This window comes from Schistocerca serialis, chromosome 4 (assembly GCF_023864345.2).
Source record: "Schistocerca serialis cubense isolate TAMUIC-IGC-003099 chromosome 4, iqSchSeri2.2, whole genome shotgun sequence".
Lineage (NCBI taxonomy): Eukaryota > Metazoa > Arthropoda > Insecta > Orthoptera > Acrididae > Schistocerca > Schistocerca serialis.
In genome coordinates this window covers 772,000,962-772,020,824 of record NC_064641.1, presented here as the reverse complement: position 1 = coordinate 772,020,824, position 19,863 = coordinate 772,000,962, and the positions used below count along the sequence as shown (strand labels likewise).

At 43.3% G+C, this 19,863-nt stretch overlaps 1 protein-coding gene across 1 annotated transcript in view; it reads left to right on the top strand.

Moving 5' to 3' along the window:
* Window positions 1-19,049, top strand: part of LOC126474757 (leucine-rich repeat-containing protein 15-like) — a 151,233-nt gene extending 132,184 nt beyond the window's left edge. The window contains exons 4-5 of the mRNA XM_050102234.1: window positions 5,796-6,073; window positions 18,728-19,049. Coding sequence (XP_049958191.1) covers window positions 5,796-6,073; window positions 18,728-19,049 — 600 coding nt within the window. The remainder of the gene's footprint in view (window positions 1-5,795; window positions 6,074-18,727) is intronic.
* Window positions 19,050-19,863: the final 814 nt, after the last annotated feature.

Sequence of the window (19,863 nt, the reverse complement as noted above, 5' to 3'; positions counted from 1 at the left end):
TAAAGAACATCAAATTACATCTCTGTACGAAGTAGGCTTATGCCATATCTCTCTGTCAAGATCTTTGTTACAAGCAACAGTTGTAAAGCGCATGCTGGATGCTGGTAAAGTGTCACTGTCAAAGTATAAACTAATATAGTTCATGTGAAAGTGTTCTGGACATCAAAATGGAGGCAGACAGATTACGAAAAAAGCCGCCTATACTGTCGCAGTAAGTAAAAACTAAATTTACATCCATATCAACATATAAGCTATAGTCATGGCGATACATTAAAGTGTGACCCATCTTTCTGCCATAGAACCAGCACCCAGCATTATGATACTACCAGTAATGATGAAACTTCCCGGATCCTCCTGAAATCATCTGAAGATGAACCTGAAAGGGTTCGAAAACCGGTTCATGTAATAAAACATTATTATTGAAAAAAAGTGACTGGTTGCAGTTATGTATAACTTATTTACAGCTCACTTAGTTTTTATGAAGTCTATTTTCTAATTTTTAAATAGTGACAGTAATGAAACGGAGCTGTAATTTTTTACTAATATCTTCTCTCCTTTTTAATGAAGAGGCTTGACCAGAGCATTTCATTGTCTGACTGGGGAAAATATCAGTTCGAGAAGAGTCATTACTTAACTAACTTAATACTTTATAGAGCTAATAGCAACTGATTATTTTTCTATTGATTTCATCGTAACCACATGATCATTTATTTATAAGAGATTTGAAATATTCAACCTTTATTTTAGAGTCTAGGCCCTATATGGATTGTGTTTGTTTGGGATGTTTTCTTTTTAAACTACAAGCTATCTGCTAAGCAAATGTGCAGACAGAGTTGCTGGATGCACATCTTTTTGTGCAAAATACGTACGTTACGGTACTCTGATGACTGTTGAGACTGTTCCTGTAAGTTTTGTGATGTCTTTCAGAAATACATTCCACTCCGTTCGATATTGCATACCAGAAGTCGTTTTAATTTGTTAACCTTCCTCCCCTTGTTTTTCTAGTAATTTCTGTCACTTCTGTGCTCTTCTTTGTTAAGAGGAAAGTGTGGTTGAATCTGCATAAGAGCTCTGGATTCAGTAATATTGTTGTCGAGTTAACTCTGAAGCCTGCTTTGAAGCAGCTGTCCATGCTAGGCTGCCCTGAGAATCCACTGAGTCTCTGCATAATTATTGCAACCTACTTACATTTGGATGTGTTACTATCACAGTAAAGTTTATTTCTTTCAGCTCCCACAAAATTGTGTAGTGGTTATACCATATTCAACTGTTTGGTAATTGACGATTTATTGATGATTCTGTATGTGTCAGTATTAAGTCAAGCTGAACCATAAACTTGTTTTCTCTCCAATCCGATTCAGTACCACCTCATTTGTTAATCGATATAACCACCTAATGTTCATAATTCTGCTGTAGCATCACTTTTCAAAACTTCTGTTCTTCCTGTCTGAACTGTTTACTATCCATGTTTTAGTTCTGTATATGGCGACATCCGAGCCGCTTACAATTAGAAAAGGCTTCCTAACACTTAAGCTCTAAAACGATGATAACAAATTCCTCTTTGTTTGAAAGGCTTTTCTTGCTTTTGCAAGTTATATTTTACATCCTCTCTACGTTCTCCAACGTAAGTTATTTTGCTGACCAAATAAAAACTAGTCTACTATTTTCAGTGTCTCACTTACTAATCCAATTCCCTTACCCTCCCCTTATTCACTTCGACTGCATCCCGTTATTAGTTCTTCGCTTTTGTTGATATTCACTTGATAATCTCTTTTCAAGATACTAACCATTTCGTTCAACTTCTCTTTCATTTTCTTTGTTGCATCTTGCAGATTTGCAATGTCATCAGGACACCTTAATCTTAAATTTCTTGTCCAGGAACTTTAATTCCATTTACAGATTTATCCCTGGATTCCTTTATTGCTTGCTCAGTGTACAGTCTATGTGACAAGGGGGACAGGCTACAACTCAGTTTCACTCCATACTCAACTACTGCTCCCTTCCGTTCACTTTGACTCTTCCAACGGTAGCCAGGATTTTATACAAGTTGTAGATAACCTTTCTCTCCCTGTATTTCATTACTGCCACCTTGAAACAGTGTATTCCACTCAACACTGTCAATAGCTTTCTCTAAAACTACAAATACTGTAAATGTATATTTCCCTTTCTTCAGACTATCTTGCAAGGTCAAAATTGCTCCACGTGTTCCCTACATTTCTTCGGAACTCAGGCTGAGTTTCCCCGAGGTAGACTTTATCATTTATACCACTTTTCTGTAAGTAATTCATGTCAATATTTTGCACCCATTACCTATTAAACTCACAATTCGATAATATTCTCACCTATCAACTTCTGTCTTCTTTGGAATTGAAATTATTACATTGCCCTTGAAGTCTGAGGCTATCTCACTTTTCGCATATGTCCTGCAAACCAGGTGGAATAGCCTTGTCGTTGTATGTTCCCCCCAAAGATCTCCACATTCGTAACGAATTTTGTCTAATCTAGGTGCCTTCTTCCGACGTAGGTGTTCTGAGCTCTCTCAAATTATTCAGACAGTGTCATCATTCTCTTCTTCATCTACCTCCTCTCCCTTAAGAAAGATAAGACAGTGAAAATATTACAGAATGAAATTAAAATAATTCCGAATTTTCGATCAACGTTTTCAGGAGGTATTCTTTGGTTATCAGGCCAATGCTAAAATTGGAAATCCGCACGTAAATATTCCGAAATGGTATTCTTTCAGGCCTACTCTAAGTCTTCTGGGATATTTTGTAGGTTTTTCTTCTTAGGCGCACTTGTTCTGTGAAATGGAAAGCGAGTAATGTGGCACCGTACCATCTAAAAACCCAACCCCAACGTGACCATAAAGCAATGAGTAATGAAATTCCCTCTATTGTTACAAGTAACTAAAATATTTCTGTTTGCTCATGACTGTAGTTTGGTAATAAAGGATGTTCTGTGCAACGTTGGCACTGTTTCAAAGAGTGCAGTTCAAAACAAGTTCATAGTTTGTAGAAAATAAACTAATTTAAATCACAATAAGACTCTGTTTTTACAGTTTATATAGCAAACTGTCGTGGAAAGCACATGTTCAGCATCTTCCTCAAAGACTTAATGCTGTCATTTTTATAATCAGAACGGTATATGAAGCACGTGGTAGTTCGACTCATAAAGTAGTCTTATTTTCATTCGCTTATGACTTGTGATATGCTTTGAGTTAACTCTTCCCATTCTCGAAGTGTATTTTTGGCTCAAAAACGGGCGGTTCGGGCAATAAGTGGTGTAAGTTCGCGAACCTCTTGTCGACCGCTGTTGATTAGTCTGGGTATTCTGAGAGTAGCTTCCCGAAATATATATTCTTTACCGCCGTTTCTTGTTAACAATATCAGTTTATTCCCAAGAATTAGGAGCTTTCGCTCAGTTAATACTAGGCAGAAATCGAATCTGCATTTGCATCGCACTTCCTTCACTGTTGCGCAGAGGTGTGCAGTACACTGCTGTATTCATTTGCAATAAGCTACCACAAGTATTCAAAAATCTTAGTAGTAATCCACGCGCTTTCAAGTCCAAACTGAAGTTTTGCAAAAACAGACATAATGTCTGATGGGATACCGCAATCAATGTTTATACAATGTTACTAATAATACGTCTTGATTGCAAAAATGACCGGGAGACGCAGGATGTGAAGGCTGCTGTGTTTGGACAGGTTATTCCTGTAACCGAAATTGCAGATCTGAAGATGGTTCTAGAGGAACCGAAACTGGTCTACTGAATAAACATTTTTGCAATCAAGGCGGATTATAAGTAACATTCCAAACTGAAATGTTTCTTAATAGGTTACTACACATATTCTGTCGAGGAGTTCCTTGAAAAATTAAGCTGATTCCTTTGTTATACCTGGAGGTTATAATTAAACTTTCCCTATTTAACACGTTATTACACGGAAACTAATTGACGAACGAGTGACGAGCCGGTCGGGGTGGTCGAGCGGTTCTAGGCGCTACGGTCTGGAACCGCAAGACCGCTACGGTCGCAGGTTCCAATCTTGCCTCGGGCATGGATGTGTGTGATGTCCTTGGGTTAGTTAGGTTTAAGTGGTTTTAATTTATAAGGGACTGATGACCTTAGAAGTTAAGTCCCATAGTGCTAAGAGCCACGAGTGACGAACTTGGTAGCGTTAATTTCAAGAGTGTGGGGTGTATCATTTCCATGCGTCACAGCGCCACCGACCAGTTCCAACTATGGCCTCCAGGTGCCGTGATTAGTCATGGTGATTCGTAGTCTCACACACCTGACCAGTCGCAGTGCACTTGTTGACGTATCAACATGAACTTGGACAAAAGGAGAAGGGCATTATTGGTGAAGCTCTATTATAAAAACAACAGTAATGCTTCAGTTGTACTTCGAAAATATCGCCGGCTGAAAGGATTACGGAAGAGTCCTATGTCTCCGCCTGCTGTGCGGAGCATGTCGAAGAAGTTCAAATAACTGGAGAACCGAGTGTCGCTCCGGCAAGAGGCTGACGACCCGTTGTACCACATGTGGTTGACGAAACCGCTTTTGCTATGACAGGCAACGCTGCGCGCAATTCCCGATCGTCAGGCAGTGCGCGTGCTGTGTCACGACAGTTGAACATCCAATAATCCACTGTACGGAAGGTACTTCGAACCATTCTCAAATGGTATCCGTACAAGATTCATATCGTACAGCTGCTTGTACCATCGTACACACAACGACGTGTTGACTTTTCTCTCCACTTTTTCGGAAGGATTGAAGTTGATGAGCGCTGGCCCTGGACCACCCTGTGGACTGACGAAGCTCATTTTTCTCTAACAGGTGAGGTGAACACGTACATTTGTCGGGTGTGGGGATCTTCACCTCCAGTCACTGTACAAAGTTCCTCTGTATGGTGGATGTGTCACCATATGTTGTGGCCTCATGACAACATTCTTTTTTGAACAGGTTGGCCCTCAAGGACCAAAGATTTAAAGTGTATCTCGCCAACGTTACTGCGATATGCTTCGCCAGCATGTCACACCCGTCCTACAGGAGAGAGAGGCGCGGTGAACTCAACAGTTTTCATCCAAGACAGGGTCCACCGCCCATCGCTCGTCAAATTCAACTGCTTCTCCGAAAAATATTTGGAAACGATCGAATTATCAGCCGATCGTTTACAAATGATTGGCCGGTACGAACACCTGATCTCACTCCCTTTGATTTGTGGTTGTGGGGCTACCTGAAGGACAGGGTTTACCACAGGAACATTCAAACATGTGCTGATGTGAAGCGCAGCATATCAAGAGAGGTAGCCAGTATATCTACGGACAAGCTTCTTTCTGCTATGCGGAATGCAATCCTGCGCTTTCAAACTCTTCTGGACACTGATGGGCGCCATATTGTGCCCCTTTTGTAGCAGTAAGGGTACCGGTATGTAATGGTATGATGTACCGTAGCAGCACATTAAAAGTGTTTCAACTGAATTGATTATTTCTCTTCCCCGTGTCCTTGACTTTAAGGCTACAAAGTCTGGCACTCGTGCAGTGATTAGTTTCCGTGTTATAAAGTGTTAGATCGGGAAAGTTTGATTATAACCACATGGTAGCGTTGATTGCGTTTACATAAACTTATTGCTTGTCGTTTTCTATTAATAAAAATTTTATTTTTTTCATTATTAACTTTCTGTTGTAATTTCGTGTACTCACACGATTCATGACGTTGGAGTTTTGCTCCTCACTTTGGTCCTAAGGAACTAGACGTGTAAAATAAATAAAATAACAAGCCTCGTTCGTCGACAGGCGTACCTGAGTGTGGAGTACAACCTGCTGACGAGCCTGGACCGCAGCTCGTTCGCGGAAGTGCCCTCTCTGCGGTACCTACTGCTGTGCGGCAACAGGCTGGAGTACGTGGCGGGCGACACATTCGCTGACCTGCCGCTGCTCAGGGAGCTGCACCTCTGTGAGAACAGCCTGGTGCAGCTGGAGCCCGGGCTGTTCTCGCCCCTGCCGCAGCTCACCATCCTCTGGCTGGGATCCAACAGTCTCGTCGACTTGCCGCTAGACGCCTTCGTAAACGGGTAAGCCACAATAACGATGAGTGTCCTAGGCGTGCTCTTCGTAGCTGTAGCGCGAGAAAGAGCCAACACATTGTTTTGAAATTCAGATAACTTCACTCAGTTGGAAGCAAAATAACATGCATTCGTTCATACATAAGCACACTGGACAAAAAATTGTCACCAAGAAAGATATCACGGTCATGTTGCATAATACCACGTTGAGCCTTCACAATGATCCTGCGTACCGAGCGAGGTGGTGTAATGGAAAATGAAATGCCATAGGGCTAGGGCCTCCCGTCGGGTAGACCCTTCGTATGGTGCAAGTATTTCGAGTTGACGCCACTTCGGCGTCTTGCGTGTCGATGGGGATGAAACGATTATGTCACAACACCTAGTCCCTGAGCGGAGTAAAGGTCGGGACACACACGTCCGGGCCGTGTCAGGGCCGAGACAAGTCCGAGTATCGGCCGTCACCCGGACAACGAAATACAAAATTAAAACAAATGCAGCGGGCCCCACTTGACCGGGCCGTGCACGGGGAACGTCAACGGGCCGGGGCCGGGCCGGGCGGGATTCGCCGTGTTTAATTTTTCACGTGACGGGCCAGGCCTGACGGTAGAATTGTCTTGTGAGCTGTGCAACTGCGCAAGACTGTTCTCTGTGTACAAAACATGGATGTGGAACGACTAATAGAAGAAGTTCATAAGTTTCCTGTTCTTTATGATCAGGGAAGTGAAAACTACAGGAATATCGAGTACAAAGAGAGAGTTTTTCATCAAGCTAAAAGACGATTTTTTCAATTGTACAAGACTTTGAACTGAAGCAACTCATGAATGACGTATCAGTCCATCAATTCACTCCAGCAAAATCTGTTTCAACACCATATCCTTCACCTGTGGAAAACGAGTCAACAGAACTTACACAGCAGCTTTTGAATCTGCGAAGGGATTTCCACAATTCGTATGTAAATAACCAAAGCGATCATCCTCCAAGTTTCCCTGCATCCTCATCAGCTTCAGAAACTAATTCACTGATAGTCCTCATTTGTTTTTCTTACGGTAGTAGAAATTTATCTGTATTATTTACTAACTTATGTATTTATCTTTCAATTGGCTCAAATGGCTCTGAGCACTATGGGACTTAACATCTGTGGTCATGTCCCCTAGAAACCTAACTAACCTAGGGACATCACACACATCCATGCCCGAGGCAGGATTCGAACCTGCGACCGTAGCGGTCACGCGGTTCCAGACTGAAGCGCCTATAACCGCACGGCCACACCGGCCGGCCTATTTTTCAATTACTAAAGTAATAAAATAAAAATGATGTCCTTAAAACTTCATATTTATTTGTGTTCTGTGTACTTTTCTTTAACCTACGTTAAAAAAAACAGCCAGTCGTTCCTTGGGTGAAACTGATACTCTCCAGAAAGTGTCGTATTTTCTCATGTTTTACAGCTTTCAGAAACAGAAACAGATCACCGCGTCCGAGTCACTAGAAGGAACAACAAAGACACGGACGTGCCCCGGTCATGTGTGACCCCTGCAGGAACGGACCGCAGCACGGACGTCACTCGTCCGACGCTCGGCCCTGACACGGCCCGGACGTGTGTGTCCCGACCTTAAATCTCCGACCCAGCCGGAAATCCAACCCGGGGCGTTAGGTATGACATTCCGTAGCGCTGAGCACTCAGCTACCAGGAGCGGACGGCGTAGTGGTTAACACAGCGGACTCATATTAGGGAGGATAACGGATGAAACCGGCATCAGGCCATACAGATTTAAGTTTTCTGCACTTTCCCTAAATCATTCCAGGCAAATGGCGGGATGGTTCATGTGAAAGAGCACCGCCGATTTCCTTCCACACCCTTGACACAAACCGAGCTCGTGTTCCGTCTCTAGTGACCTCGCTGTCTACGAATGTTGAATCCAATATTATTTCCTTCCTTCCTTCCGTAGCGTCACCAAACTGCGGGGATGTTGACTGTTACGTTTCGCTCGCTGTTGCAGAGAGTGCCAGACAGTTTCCATGTGAAATGCTACTTTTCAGATTCCTACTTAATCAAAATAAAACACGCGAAAGGATTGAGCCGTGGTTTTAAGAACACATCATTCACCATTTGCCAAATTTTATTACAATCAAACAAGCACTGTATATACACTCAGAGACATAATTTCTGAGAACAGCAACATTCACTTTAACAGCAGTTATAAAGCGAACAACAGTTTGGATACCAACAACAGTTCTAAAATGAAACAGGGCCTTTTATTAAATTATAATTTCTTATAGATAAGCTCATAAACTGGAAATCTTTAATGTAAATCCACGACCAAATGTTATAATCGTTTAAACTTCAGACTGTATATATTTTAACAAAGGGCACAGATTGCGAAAACGTTCACCGGCTTAAACAAGTTAAATACAATTTTCCATTACTTTTGACAAGAACGTTACAAACTAACCCCACTCGGCGGACTCAGTATTTAAACAACAATGAAGCTAAGGATCAACGACCTGAATTAAAAATTAGAAAAAAAACCATCAACTGTCAGGGCTAGATGCTGCCTCTATATCTCCAGCGAGAGAAAAATTTCGGCGCCGTAGCTAACCTTAGAATTCAATGAGTGAAGAAACCAATTCCATGTTTGGCGATGTGGCCTTTCCTCTCTTTTTTCCTTGCGTTGAAAAAAAAGTCGTTCAGTATCAAGGAAATCTACCCCGTGCAAGATCGGTCACGTTTACCAACATACCGCCAGAATGGTAAGTACTTTAAGCAAGAGGTTTAAGCCATTCAATGCAGATTATATGTCTTTCCTCTTACAAAAGAGACTTGTAACACCGAACACAATAAATAGAACCCAACAGTGCGATGACCTGACAAAATAAGGATTAACTAAAAACAAGCTAAAATTGTTAAGGCTTTCGTGGCCACTTGTTGACAAACTGCCTATTGGCTTCCGTCTCGGGTTCTTCGGCCGACGTTCATCTAACGATTTTTCTGACGTTTCGCCAGCACGAGTGGCTGGCATTGTCAAAGCTTCACCCTCTATTGCCGGTGGTGAATTGGAGGCGAGCTCGCGGCCGCAGACTATATGTACCTGGCGCGCCAACGTCCGAGGGCTTCTCCGCGGTCATTTCCGATGCGGTTCTCCTCTTGCTACCTGCGACGGTCGTTCGCTGCAGTACGGGAAGCCAGGATCCGTTTACCTTAAGGCTTTCCTCTTTCTTGTTGAAACTGTTCGCGTGTTTTTGGATTTCTACAGCTTCTCTGAACAAGCGCGTGTGATAGTGCTTCTCTACAGCCAGAAATTCCGTGTCGGCGAATTTTATTACGTGGTCGGTCTCATTCAGTGTGTGCTCTGCCACGGCCGATTTCTCCACGTGCCCCAACCTGCAATGTCGCTTATGCTCTTTGATCCTGGTGCGTAAACGACATTGCAGGTTGGGGCAGGTGGAGAAATCGGCCGCGGCAGAGCACGCACTGAATGAGACCGATCACGTAATAAAATTCGCCGACACGGAAGTTCTGGCTGTAGAGAAGCACTATCACACGCGCTTGTTCAGAGAAGCTGTAGAAATCCAAAAACACGCGAACAGTTTCAACAAGAAAGAGGAAAGCCTTAAGGTAAACGGATCCTGGCTTCCCGTACTGCAGCGAACGACCGTCGCAGGTAGCAAGAGGAGAACCGCACCGGAAATGATCGCGGAGAAGCCCTCGGACGTTGGCGCGCCAGGTACATATAGTCTGCGGCCGCGAGCTCGCCTCCAGTTCACCACCGGCAATGGAGGGTGAAGCTTTGACAATGCCAGCCACTCGTGCTGGCGAAACGTCAGAAAAATCATTAGATGAACGTCGGCCGAAGAACCCGAGACAGAAGCCAATAGGCAGTTTGTTAAAAACAATCTGTTTGCATCTAGGTACCGCTCCTAAGAAATACAGTCAACTGTGGCCAAATAAAGCACGAGATCAATAAAGCCAGTGCCATTACTATCCCGACATTAAAATGGAAGGGCGGTGCGGGGCTGCTACATTCAGTAAACTATTAAACCGAAAGAATGAGCAGTTTACAAAAGGAGTAGCTTCTCATACTAATTAAAAATGTTTGATCAAGTTTAAAATCATATTACACTGCTAAAACAAGGAGTACAAAACTGTTGTACAGTAACTGGCCGATTAAGCCATTAGAAAAAAAGCAGTTACATAAAAGAGCTACTAGATTACAATTACGAAAGTTAGCGAGTGGCGACCTCCGCTGAAACATGACATGACGTGACATGAAACAGTTAAACTGATTACAACTACATAACTTGGCGAGCGGCGACGTCCTCGGCGAAGATAGTGAAGGCCGGTGTGGCGTGTAGAAGCACAGTTGCGAAGGCACTGCGGTTCAAGAGTCCCAGAAGGCGGCATACCACACTGTCCGTGATGCTGGAACAGACTAAAGGCGCGTCTAACAAGGGGAGGCCGCGGCGTCTGGAACGGGGATTTACTGTAAACTTCGCACACTCGTAATACTCCATGAGGACAACATAATGCGTAAGCAGTAGCGCGTACTTCTCAAGCGTTACTGAGAAAATCGCAAGATAATTTCGGTCGTCATATATGTATCTGTGTGTGGCCATTTTAACCATGAGGCGGCTGCAGCCGAGCGGTGATGACACGGTAGCTCAGCGTGTTCGGTCAGAGTGTTGGCTACCCTTTCTAATAAAAAAAAACTGAGCGAACAGATGAACGAACAAACGCCGGCACGATAGCTCAGCGTGTTCGGTCAGAGGGCTACGTGCCCACTGTAACAAAAAAAAACTGAGTTAATCGATCACCGACGAACTAAACCGATGTCTTACGACGTCCGCCTCGAGCAGATGCAACGAACAAAAGCGAACAAAAAGAGATGATAAAAAAAAACTGAACGGGTGTCATCGGAAGTCCGCCCTGAACAAATTCAGCGAACAATGTAAAACAAAATGTTTTTGTTTTTTTGGACGCTATTAAAATACACTCGATACTGCATAACTAATTATCAGCACTGGTTTTAAGGAAATACTGCGTTATGCACGGTTTGCTTCAAAACTATCGTCTGAAAGAGAGGTTTTTGAAAATGTTAAAAAGGTTTGTTTTTCCACAGAAAACGTCAAAAGACCTTGCGTATGCGGAAACATAGCACTTATTCAATGGAGCTGGTGCCGTTTAACTTTGTTTTCCATGTTTTTACGAAAAATACCATCCTGCAACTTGTACTCGTAATGTCGAAAGCGATGATTAATTGTACATCTTTCGAAAGCCGTCTGTGCCGGTCAAAACTTGGAGGCAACAAGTCGTTTCTGGCTCCTGCCAGGTTAAGGGATTTCTCAAATCACGGACAAGCATACATTTTTAGTATGACTTTATGCATTTGGTCGTTTACTAGTCGATAGTTATGAATATTACATTATTTGTGATAATAAAAATTAATAGACTGCCAAATAACATTGTAAATTTAATAAAATTTCATCCGATTACGCGTACTTTACCCATTATATCAGTTGTAATATAAATAATAAAGAAAATGACTGTGTCGAAAATAAAAAAAACTTACGAACGCAACTCGATCCAGCGACCCAACGGCTTGAACGCCAAACACTTAAAAAAAAAAACACATTTTGTTTTATACTGTGCGTTGAATTTTTTCTGGGCGTACGTCCAATGACACCCATTCAGTTTGTCGATGATCCGTTCGCTCAGTTCTTTTATTATAGAGGGTAGCTAACGCTCTGACCGAACACTCTTTTTTTCTTTTTTTTAAAAACAGAATCTCATTTTGTTAGTTTTCGTTCGTTGCAACTGCTCGGGGTGGACGTCGCAAGACACCCGTTTCAGTTCGTCGTTGATCCATTAACTCAGTTTTTTTATTACAGAGGGCAGCTAACCCTCTGACCGAACACGCTGAGCTACCGTGCTGGATACATATGTATTCGACGACCGAAATTTTCTTGCGATTTTCTCAATAACGCTTGAGAAGTACTCTCTACTGCTTACACATTTTGTTGTCCTCATGGAGTACTAGGAGTTATGAAACGTCCCCTTTGAACAATTATACAAGACTGTGCTTAAACTGACACACAATATTTTTGCGCAACGCAATCTGACTTTCAAAAAAATCCCTACGAAAGAATGGCCCTGACTAACATTAACCTATACGTTTCACAAATCACTTACCTCACAAAAATCTTGGTTACTCGAACTACTGCAATACAGCAAGCACCACTACTGCCAGCTAAATAAAAGATTCAAACTACGGAAGGCACTAACTACTGATAGGGATAGTTAGCAAATGAAAGATATTAATAGAGAACAAACAATGTATTTACCTTAATAGTCATAATATATATAGCAGTTCATGACAAATTACAAAACTCCGCCACCTCTCTCCCCACATCCACCACTGCTGGCGGCTCACCTCCAACTGCGCGACGCTACGCGCTGTTCACATCCAGCTGCCGCTGCCCAACACTACAATGGCAGACAACAATGCAAACTAGACACAGACTGCACACAGAACAGCCAGTGATTCTCACACAGAGCGTTACGTGGCGTTACCAATAAGAAAACCTAAACAGCCTACTTACAGAGTGTACGAAGTTCGCAGTAAATCCGCGTTCCAAACGTCATGGCCTCCCCTTGTAAGTCGGGGCCACCACTGCACGCTCAACGCTGCCGCAGGTAAAGGGCTCAGCATTGTATCACAAAAGATGGTAGAACAGTAAAATACTTCCGGAAGTTCTGCCGAGCTTGGACTAAGAAACCGACACAGCCAAAAATTTGCAACTCGACTTGGTTCCTCCCCGATTTACGAAGGTACTGGGAACGAAACAGTCAGGGCAGTGAGGCTCTTACACGCCCCGAACAATCACGCTCACATGTAAAAAGTACGCTCTATCCTTTCAGTGGAAGAGGTTTCTCGGAGCCAAAATTCACACTGGTCGAACAAGCAACAAGGGGGTTTAATTCGACAAGTGCGGATCAGCTACCAAGCCCAACTTGATTACCACACAACAAATTAATAGATTCCGGGAAAGGTGAGTGAGCTCTACAATTAGAAAACCGTTGCACATATACACAAACTTCCCAATGTCCAAGATCAGTATGCCTCGCCAGAAATTCAAGCCACGTCACCCCCTCTGACACCGAGAGAGGAGAACAACCCCATCCAAGCACCACAAGTCCCAGCTCACTGTGCCCCCCTCCCCTCCCCTGTTTCCCCGTTCGCAAGACCACCGCCACACCCCATAGATAAACAAAGCACTTTATACCACGGCTGCGAACTCATACGGAGGACGCGGGCAATTTGTAAGAGGGAAGGGACCGACACGGCTCACTACGGCATTAAGGCACGTTTCACACTGGGGCACTGGTGACGGTCACCCGCTACTGTCACCGACATTCGTTTTAACTGGAGCTTTCACACCGGGACACTACACTGCCTTACCGAGCGACTGTGACCCAGCAGTGACTCACCCTCGCCACATGTGACGGACACGGTCAATGTGTTCACAGCAGTCACCGCCGGACATGCACTACTTTGGCTTGGAGTGTTCGCACTGGGTCACAGACCACAGACACAGCGCTGCAGATTTGCCAACAGACAGGCAGTCATTTATGAGAGAGTTCCGCGAAACATTCATTATATATTATACTGTACACATTGTAGCCATGAGTTTAGATTTCGTTAACACGGAAGATTTTATAAGTGAAGTAGAAAGTCGTTCTGTGGTATCGATACTAACGATGCCACAGTTTCAAAGGTTGGCATTACCACGAGACACCGACGGCAGCTCCCTCTAGCTGGTGCTGCGCAGCTCTACGAGCTCCGCTACAGATTCTGCCCATTTCATCAGATGCAGCCAGCCAGGAAACTTCGCTTCAACTTCGCGCCACCTTGCAACTTATGTATTCTTATTGCCTGAGTAAAGGGGATTTAAATTCGTACAGCAGTACTGACGTGTTTTACCTTTTCCTGATCCAACCCACGCGCTGCCTTCCAGGCGGAATACAAAACGTCACGTCCCGCTATATGGGACGTCAATAGCGATGACTACAGCAGCAAAGTGGTGGCTAGGAGGGTAGTAACCTTCAAGCAAATTTGCATCCCTCGCCCCCTTTTCTTCTGCGTCTTAAGGCGTTCCGCCTTATGGTCCAAAAGACAGAGTTAAAACATTATTCTTAATTACAATTATTTACGCATATGTGGCTACTACAATAATAAATTCCATTCATTTATTGTAGTATTATTGAGGTACAAGTTACTGACACACTATAATTCAGTGAATACAAGAATGTGACATCTTACAGTTAACATAGTAATAATTGCACAATGCACATCACAAATACAATGCCAGATGAACAATGAGGCCTAACCACATTAACATTCACGTAACATTTCTAGCTATTACATTTTTTGCTGCTGCCAAGCCACTTCACATTCAGGGCTAAGGAAGTAGTTTGCAAAGTCATCTCTGATACTGTTCGCAATATTTCCTCCACGGACTAAACGAGGTGACATGTCCTGCAATCCCTGAATAGTTAACGCATCCTCAAACGACATAAAGAATATAAAACAATCCTTTCTCCAGCCGATCATGTAGCAGTGGATGCACGTGTAATAAACGTTTTGTTATCATTCTCCTCCTCCTCCTCCTCCTTAGAAGTACTAACAAAAGTTCCTCTTCTCTCGAGCCCATTTCACTAAATGGCTCTGAGCAGAATGGGACTTATCATCTGAGGTCATCAGTCCCCTCGAACTTAGAACTACTTAAGGGGCTCCGGAAAGGCTCAAAATCATGAAAAGTTCAATTTTTACTTTTTTGCGTTTTCTGAATCTGCAGACTATTACCTTTTAATAGATATATAATTTATTCAATTCCGAAGACTACAACTATTTTTAAATTTTTTTTGAAATGTGTTCTACATGGGCGTGACCCACTGTGGCGCTGTTAAACTGCAGTCAAATGGTGTTATTATTAACGTCCGTGTTCATCAGGTACATTTTAGTGATGTGAGATAAAGTATGTGTTGTGGCTAACCTGTGATGGTTCAATATATATCGCTGGTGTGATTGTCGATTGTTTCATGTTTATTTACTCTGTCGTTATCTCGAAAATATTCGTAATTAATTCTGTTTCTTGAGTCCCTGTTTTGTTGAAGTATAATAATGAGTAAAAGTAAAGTTATTAGAAATCCTCTGAAGGCTTTTAAGAAAAGGAGAAATGTTGGAAAGCCAAAGGTATGTGTTATTACTGTAAACAATAAAGACGATAACCAAGTGAGAGAACCTAACCTCTCAAGTACACCTGCCCATAGCAGTCAAAGTGGGAAAGAAAATACTTCACAGAAGAAGCTTGGTTCAATGAGTGAAAACTATGAATGTTTTATGGGCGAATCGGATGTGAATGAAATATTTGATATGTCGGTTCTCAAAGGAATTTTTTCAAACTCTGTAAGATGTATTCATTGTAGTGAAGTTGGTCTGGAACTCTCCATAATAAAGCACGTAGGACTTGCTAGTGAAATACAAGTGAAATGTGATAAGTGTTCATACATGACCACCTTTTGGAACAGTGTTGCAGTAACTGCAACTGAAGAAAATGGTAGCAAAATCTACGAACACAACAACGAGCGATGCTTGCTTTAGACAAGGAACGCCTTCGGGCTGCAGACAGGGCTGTAAAGAGTCTAGAAATACAAGCAACAGTAAACAGGAGGAGGAACAAGAGGAAGCTGGAGGAGGAGTTTGCAGAGGATGAAGATAATCCATCCTATGGACCTGGAATGCACTAAAAAGTTAATCCAATCTTTGTCGCTCGATTCCCAAACTTTTATTTTCTCATACTAATTACATGTTTTCTAAGGATCTTCCAAACATATTTGTTTCAAACTTTCAGTAAATGTTACACAGTACCTTCTGCATAATTTAACACAGCCTTTTTCCAAAAAACTGTATATTTTTGAATATATAAATAAAAATTGCAAAAAAATGTTGTGAATTTTTTATTACAATTGAAAAAAAATCATCTTTAATAACTGAACTAAAATTTTGTAAAATCCCTGTGTTAAGTTGTAGCCCATATTCCAATAAATAATCTGTAAAAAGTTCAACTTCCTACCTCAAATACTTTGTGAGGAAAGATGTAATTTATAAGCGTTATTTTAACATTGCAAGGATAGGGCGTTCCGGAGCCCCTTAAACCTAACTAACCTAAGGACATCACACACATCCATGTCCGAGGAAGGATTCGAACCTGCGACAGTAGCGGTCGCGTGGTTCCAGACTGAAGCGCCTAGAACCGCTGGGCCACAGCGGCCGGATTTCACTAACTAATCAGTTGGCAATACCTGCGGTATCGGAAACTGGTGATCCAGGAGTGCTCACCACAATTACCGGTGACCGTCACTGGCGACCGTCACCAGGGTCGCAGTGTGAAACGGGCCTAAGATCACGCGATTTTCGCGACAGTTGCAGTGCGGTAGTGTATCTCAGTGTGCATCAAACTAGTGACGTGTACTTGCAGCCCAGTGAACACGGCTCTTATCGTCATGGAAGCTGGGAGTGTCTAATGATATGTAGAAAGAAGAGCAACACTTGGTCTCCGAAAATTTTGAAATAAAAATCATGATTCATCTTCACGATAAGCTGAATAAATGGGCCTAATTAAAGCACAAAAAAATAACAAAATCACATCTGGCCTGAACTACGCCCTCCACCAATTGCTGGTCAATCGTCTCACTCCGTCCTTGGTGCTCTTGAAACATTGCATCATTTTGTCAACAATGATTTTTCACAAGGTACCCGACTCCAAATGTCCACTGCATCCGTTTCCCTTCACAATATTCACTCAGAAACTGGTTGAAATTTACTTGTATTCACTGACAGCATGAATTTCTGTAATATTAGAAACACTGTCTTCTCTGGTGCCTGCCAGTTAAGATGGTTTTACAACCGATGTTCTTAAGCCGTGTTACATGGCTGCAAATGACGAAACATTCCTTATAGACACATCCAACAGTCCGTGCTTCATTTACCGTCTAGTCTTGGGCACGACCAAACATGATAGGTCCTTTCGACCATTCCGTCATGTCTTCAGGTTGAGCCAACTTAATGGGACGTTTCAATACAACTGACTAGAAATTACACTTAACTGTCACGACTTTCGTCAACAGTGGCGGATAACACGATCATTTGGTACAACTTATTCGCCATCTACAGCGCTCCAACTCGACCGATGTGCTCTCTTAAGTAATTGACAAACATCTTTTCTACTTAGCTTACGAAAATAAACTCAGGAACAGCTGAGAGCAGTATCATCATGTTTTAAGGTCCCGTCGACGACAGAGTCTTTAAGGAAGGAGCACAAGTTCGGATTTTGGATGGGCAGATATGACAGGGATGTAGATTTTCACCCATACTGTATATATATTTATAAGATTCGCTGATGGCGCTGATATGGTCAATGAAAGTGGTGAAGATTTGCAGCACCTCCCTGCAATATAATGAAAAACCTTATAAGAACACACTATGGTTCAAATGGCTCTAAGCACTATGGGACTTAACATATGAGGTCATCAGTCCCCTAGGACTTAAAACTACTTAAACCTAACTAACCTAAGGACATCACACACATCCATGCCCGAGGTAGGTTTCGAACCTGTGACCGTGCACTGAAGAGCCAAAGAAGCTGGCACACCTGCCTAATATCGTGTAGGGCCCACGCGAGCAATGTGAAGTTCCGCAATACGATGTGACATGGACTCGAATAATGTCTGAAGTAATGATGCAGGGACATCATGAATCCTGCAGGACTGTCCATAAATCCGTCGGAGCACGAGGAGATGGAGATCTCTTCTGACCAGCACGTTGCAAGGCATCCCATATATGCTCAATAATGTTCATGTCAGGAGGGGTTTGGTGGCCCGTGGAAGTGTTGAAACTCGGAAGAGTGTTCCTGGAGCCAATCTGTAGCAACTCTGTATGTGTGGGGTGTCGCATTGTCCTGCTGGAATTTCCAGCGTCCGTCGGAGTGCACAATGGACATTAATGGATGCGGGTGAATAGACAGGATGCTTACGTACGTGTCACCAGTCAGAGTCGTATCTAGACATATCAGGGGTCCCATATCACTCCAACTACACACGCCTCATACCATTACAGAGCCTCCACCATCTTGAACATTCCCCTGCTGACATACAGGATCCATGGATTCACGAGGCTGTCTCCATACCCGTAGACGTCCATCCACAATTTGAAACGAAACTCGTCCGGCTAAGTAACATGATTCAAGTTATCAACAGTCCAATGGTGTCGACGGGCCGCGGGGAGGAGTAAGGCTTTGTCTCGTTCAGCCATCAAGGGAACACGAGTGGGCCTTTGACTCCGAAAGCCCATATCAACGATGTTTCGTTGAATGGTTCGCACTCTGACACTTGTTTATGGCCCAGTATTGAAATACGCAGCAATTAGCAGAAGGGTTGCACTTCTGTCACTTCGAACGGCTCTCTTCAGTCATCGCTGGTTCTGTTCTTGCAGGATCTTTTTCCGGCCGCAGCGATGTAGAAGATACCCATGACTTTTGCCACCTCACTGTTATTTTCTCACTACGGAAACACGACAGTTGGACTGAAGCTGTGTGCGGCGTTGTGTGCAGGAGCACCGTGGTCGAGTATGTGTACGTGGAGAACAACGCGCTGCAGGTGCTGGACGCGGCGCTGGTATCAGGGTGGCCGCGCCTGCTGGGGATGCGTCTCTACGGCAACCCGTGGCTGTGCGACTGCTCGCTGCAGCCGGCCGTGCAGTGGCTGTCGTCCCAGCTGTGGGCCGGCGTGCCCAGCGGCTACTGCGCCGCGCCGCCGGAGCTACAGGGGCAGCTGCTGGCGGACGCCGTGCCGCCGCTCTGCTGCGGCGCCGACTGCGACTCCTCCACCACGGAGGATTCAGACACCAGCACCACTGCGAGCGGTCAGCCATAGCTCGAGGCGCCATGGAGACTACCGCTCATACCACGACCTAGCATTTAACCACAACGTCTTATGTAGCTTGCAAAATGTGACACTTTCAATGGGGATTTATGAGTAAATACACAGCTACATGTTAACTATTGTAACTTATCGTTTGAGAAATAACTGAACCAACTTTCGAACATGTTGTAATTCTGTAATTGACTATAAAATGAATTATTTTTTGCTTTACGATCGCTTTCAAAATGTGGGAGTTTATTCTTAGAAATTAAATAAATAAGTCTGTGTACCGGTTTTTTAATAGTCTTACAAGGGAACCTCCCCATCGCACCTCCTCAGATTTAGTTATAAGTTGGCACAGTGGATAGGCCTTGAAAAACTGAACACAGGTCAATCGAGAAAACAGGAAGAAGTTGTTTGCAACTATGAAAAAAGTAAGCAAAATATACAAACTGAGTAGTCCATGCACAAGATAGGCAACATCCAGGACCGCCGTGGTCCCGTGGTTAGCGTGGGTAGCTGCGAAACGGGCGGTCCTTGGTTCAAGTCTCCCCTCGAGTGAAGAGTTTAATTTTTTTATTTTCAGACAATTATCAAAGTTCAGGCACTCACACATAATCAACTTCGCTCTCCAAAATTCCAGGACATGTTAAGATTTGCTTGGACATTGCAGGATTTGACAGTCTACACACGGAAAAATTTGAAAACGTTAAAAACATGTTTTGACAGAGCATAGGAAAAACTGTGCGACTGTGAAACTGTTGTATTCATTTGTTGCAGTTTATGCGACAAACTCTTATGTTTTCATCACTTTTTTGGGAGTGAT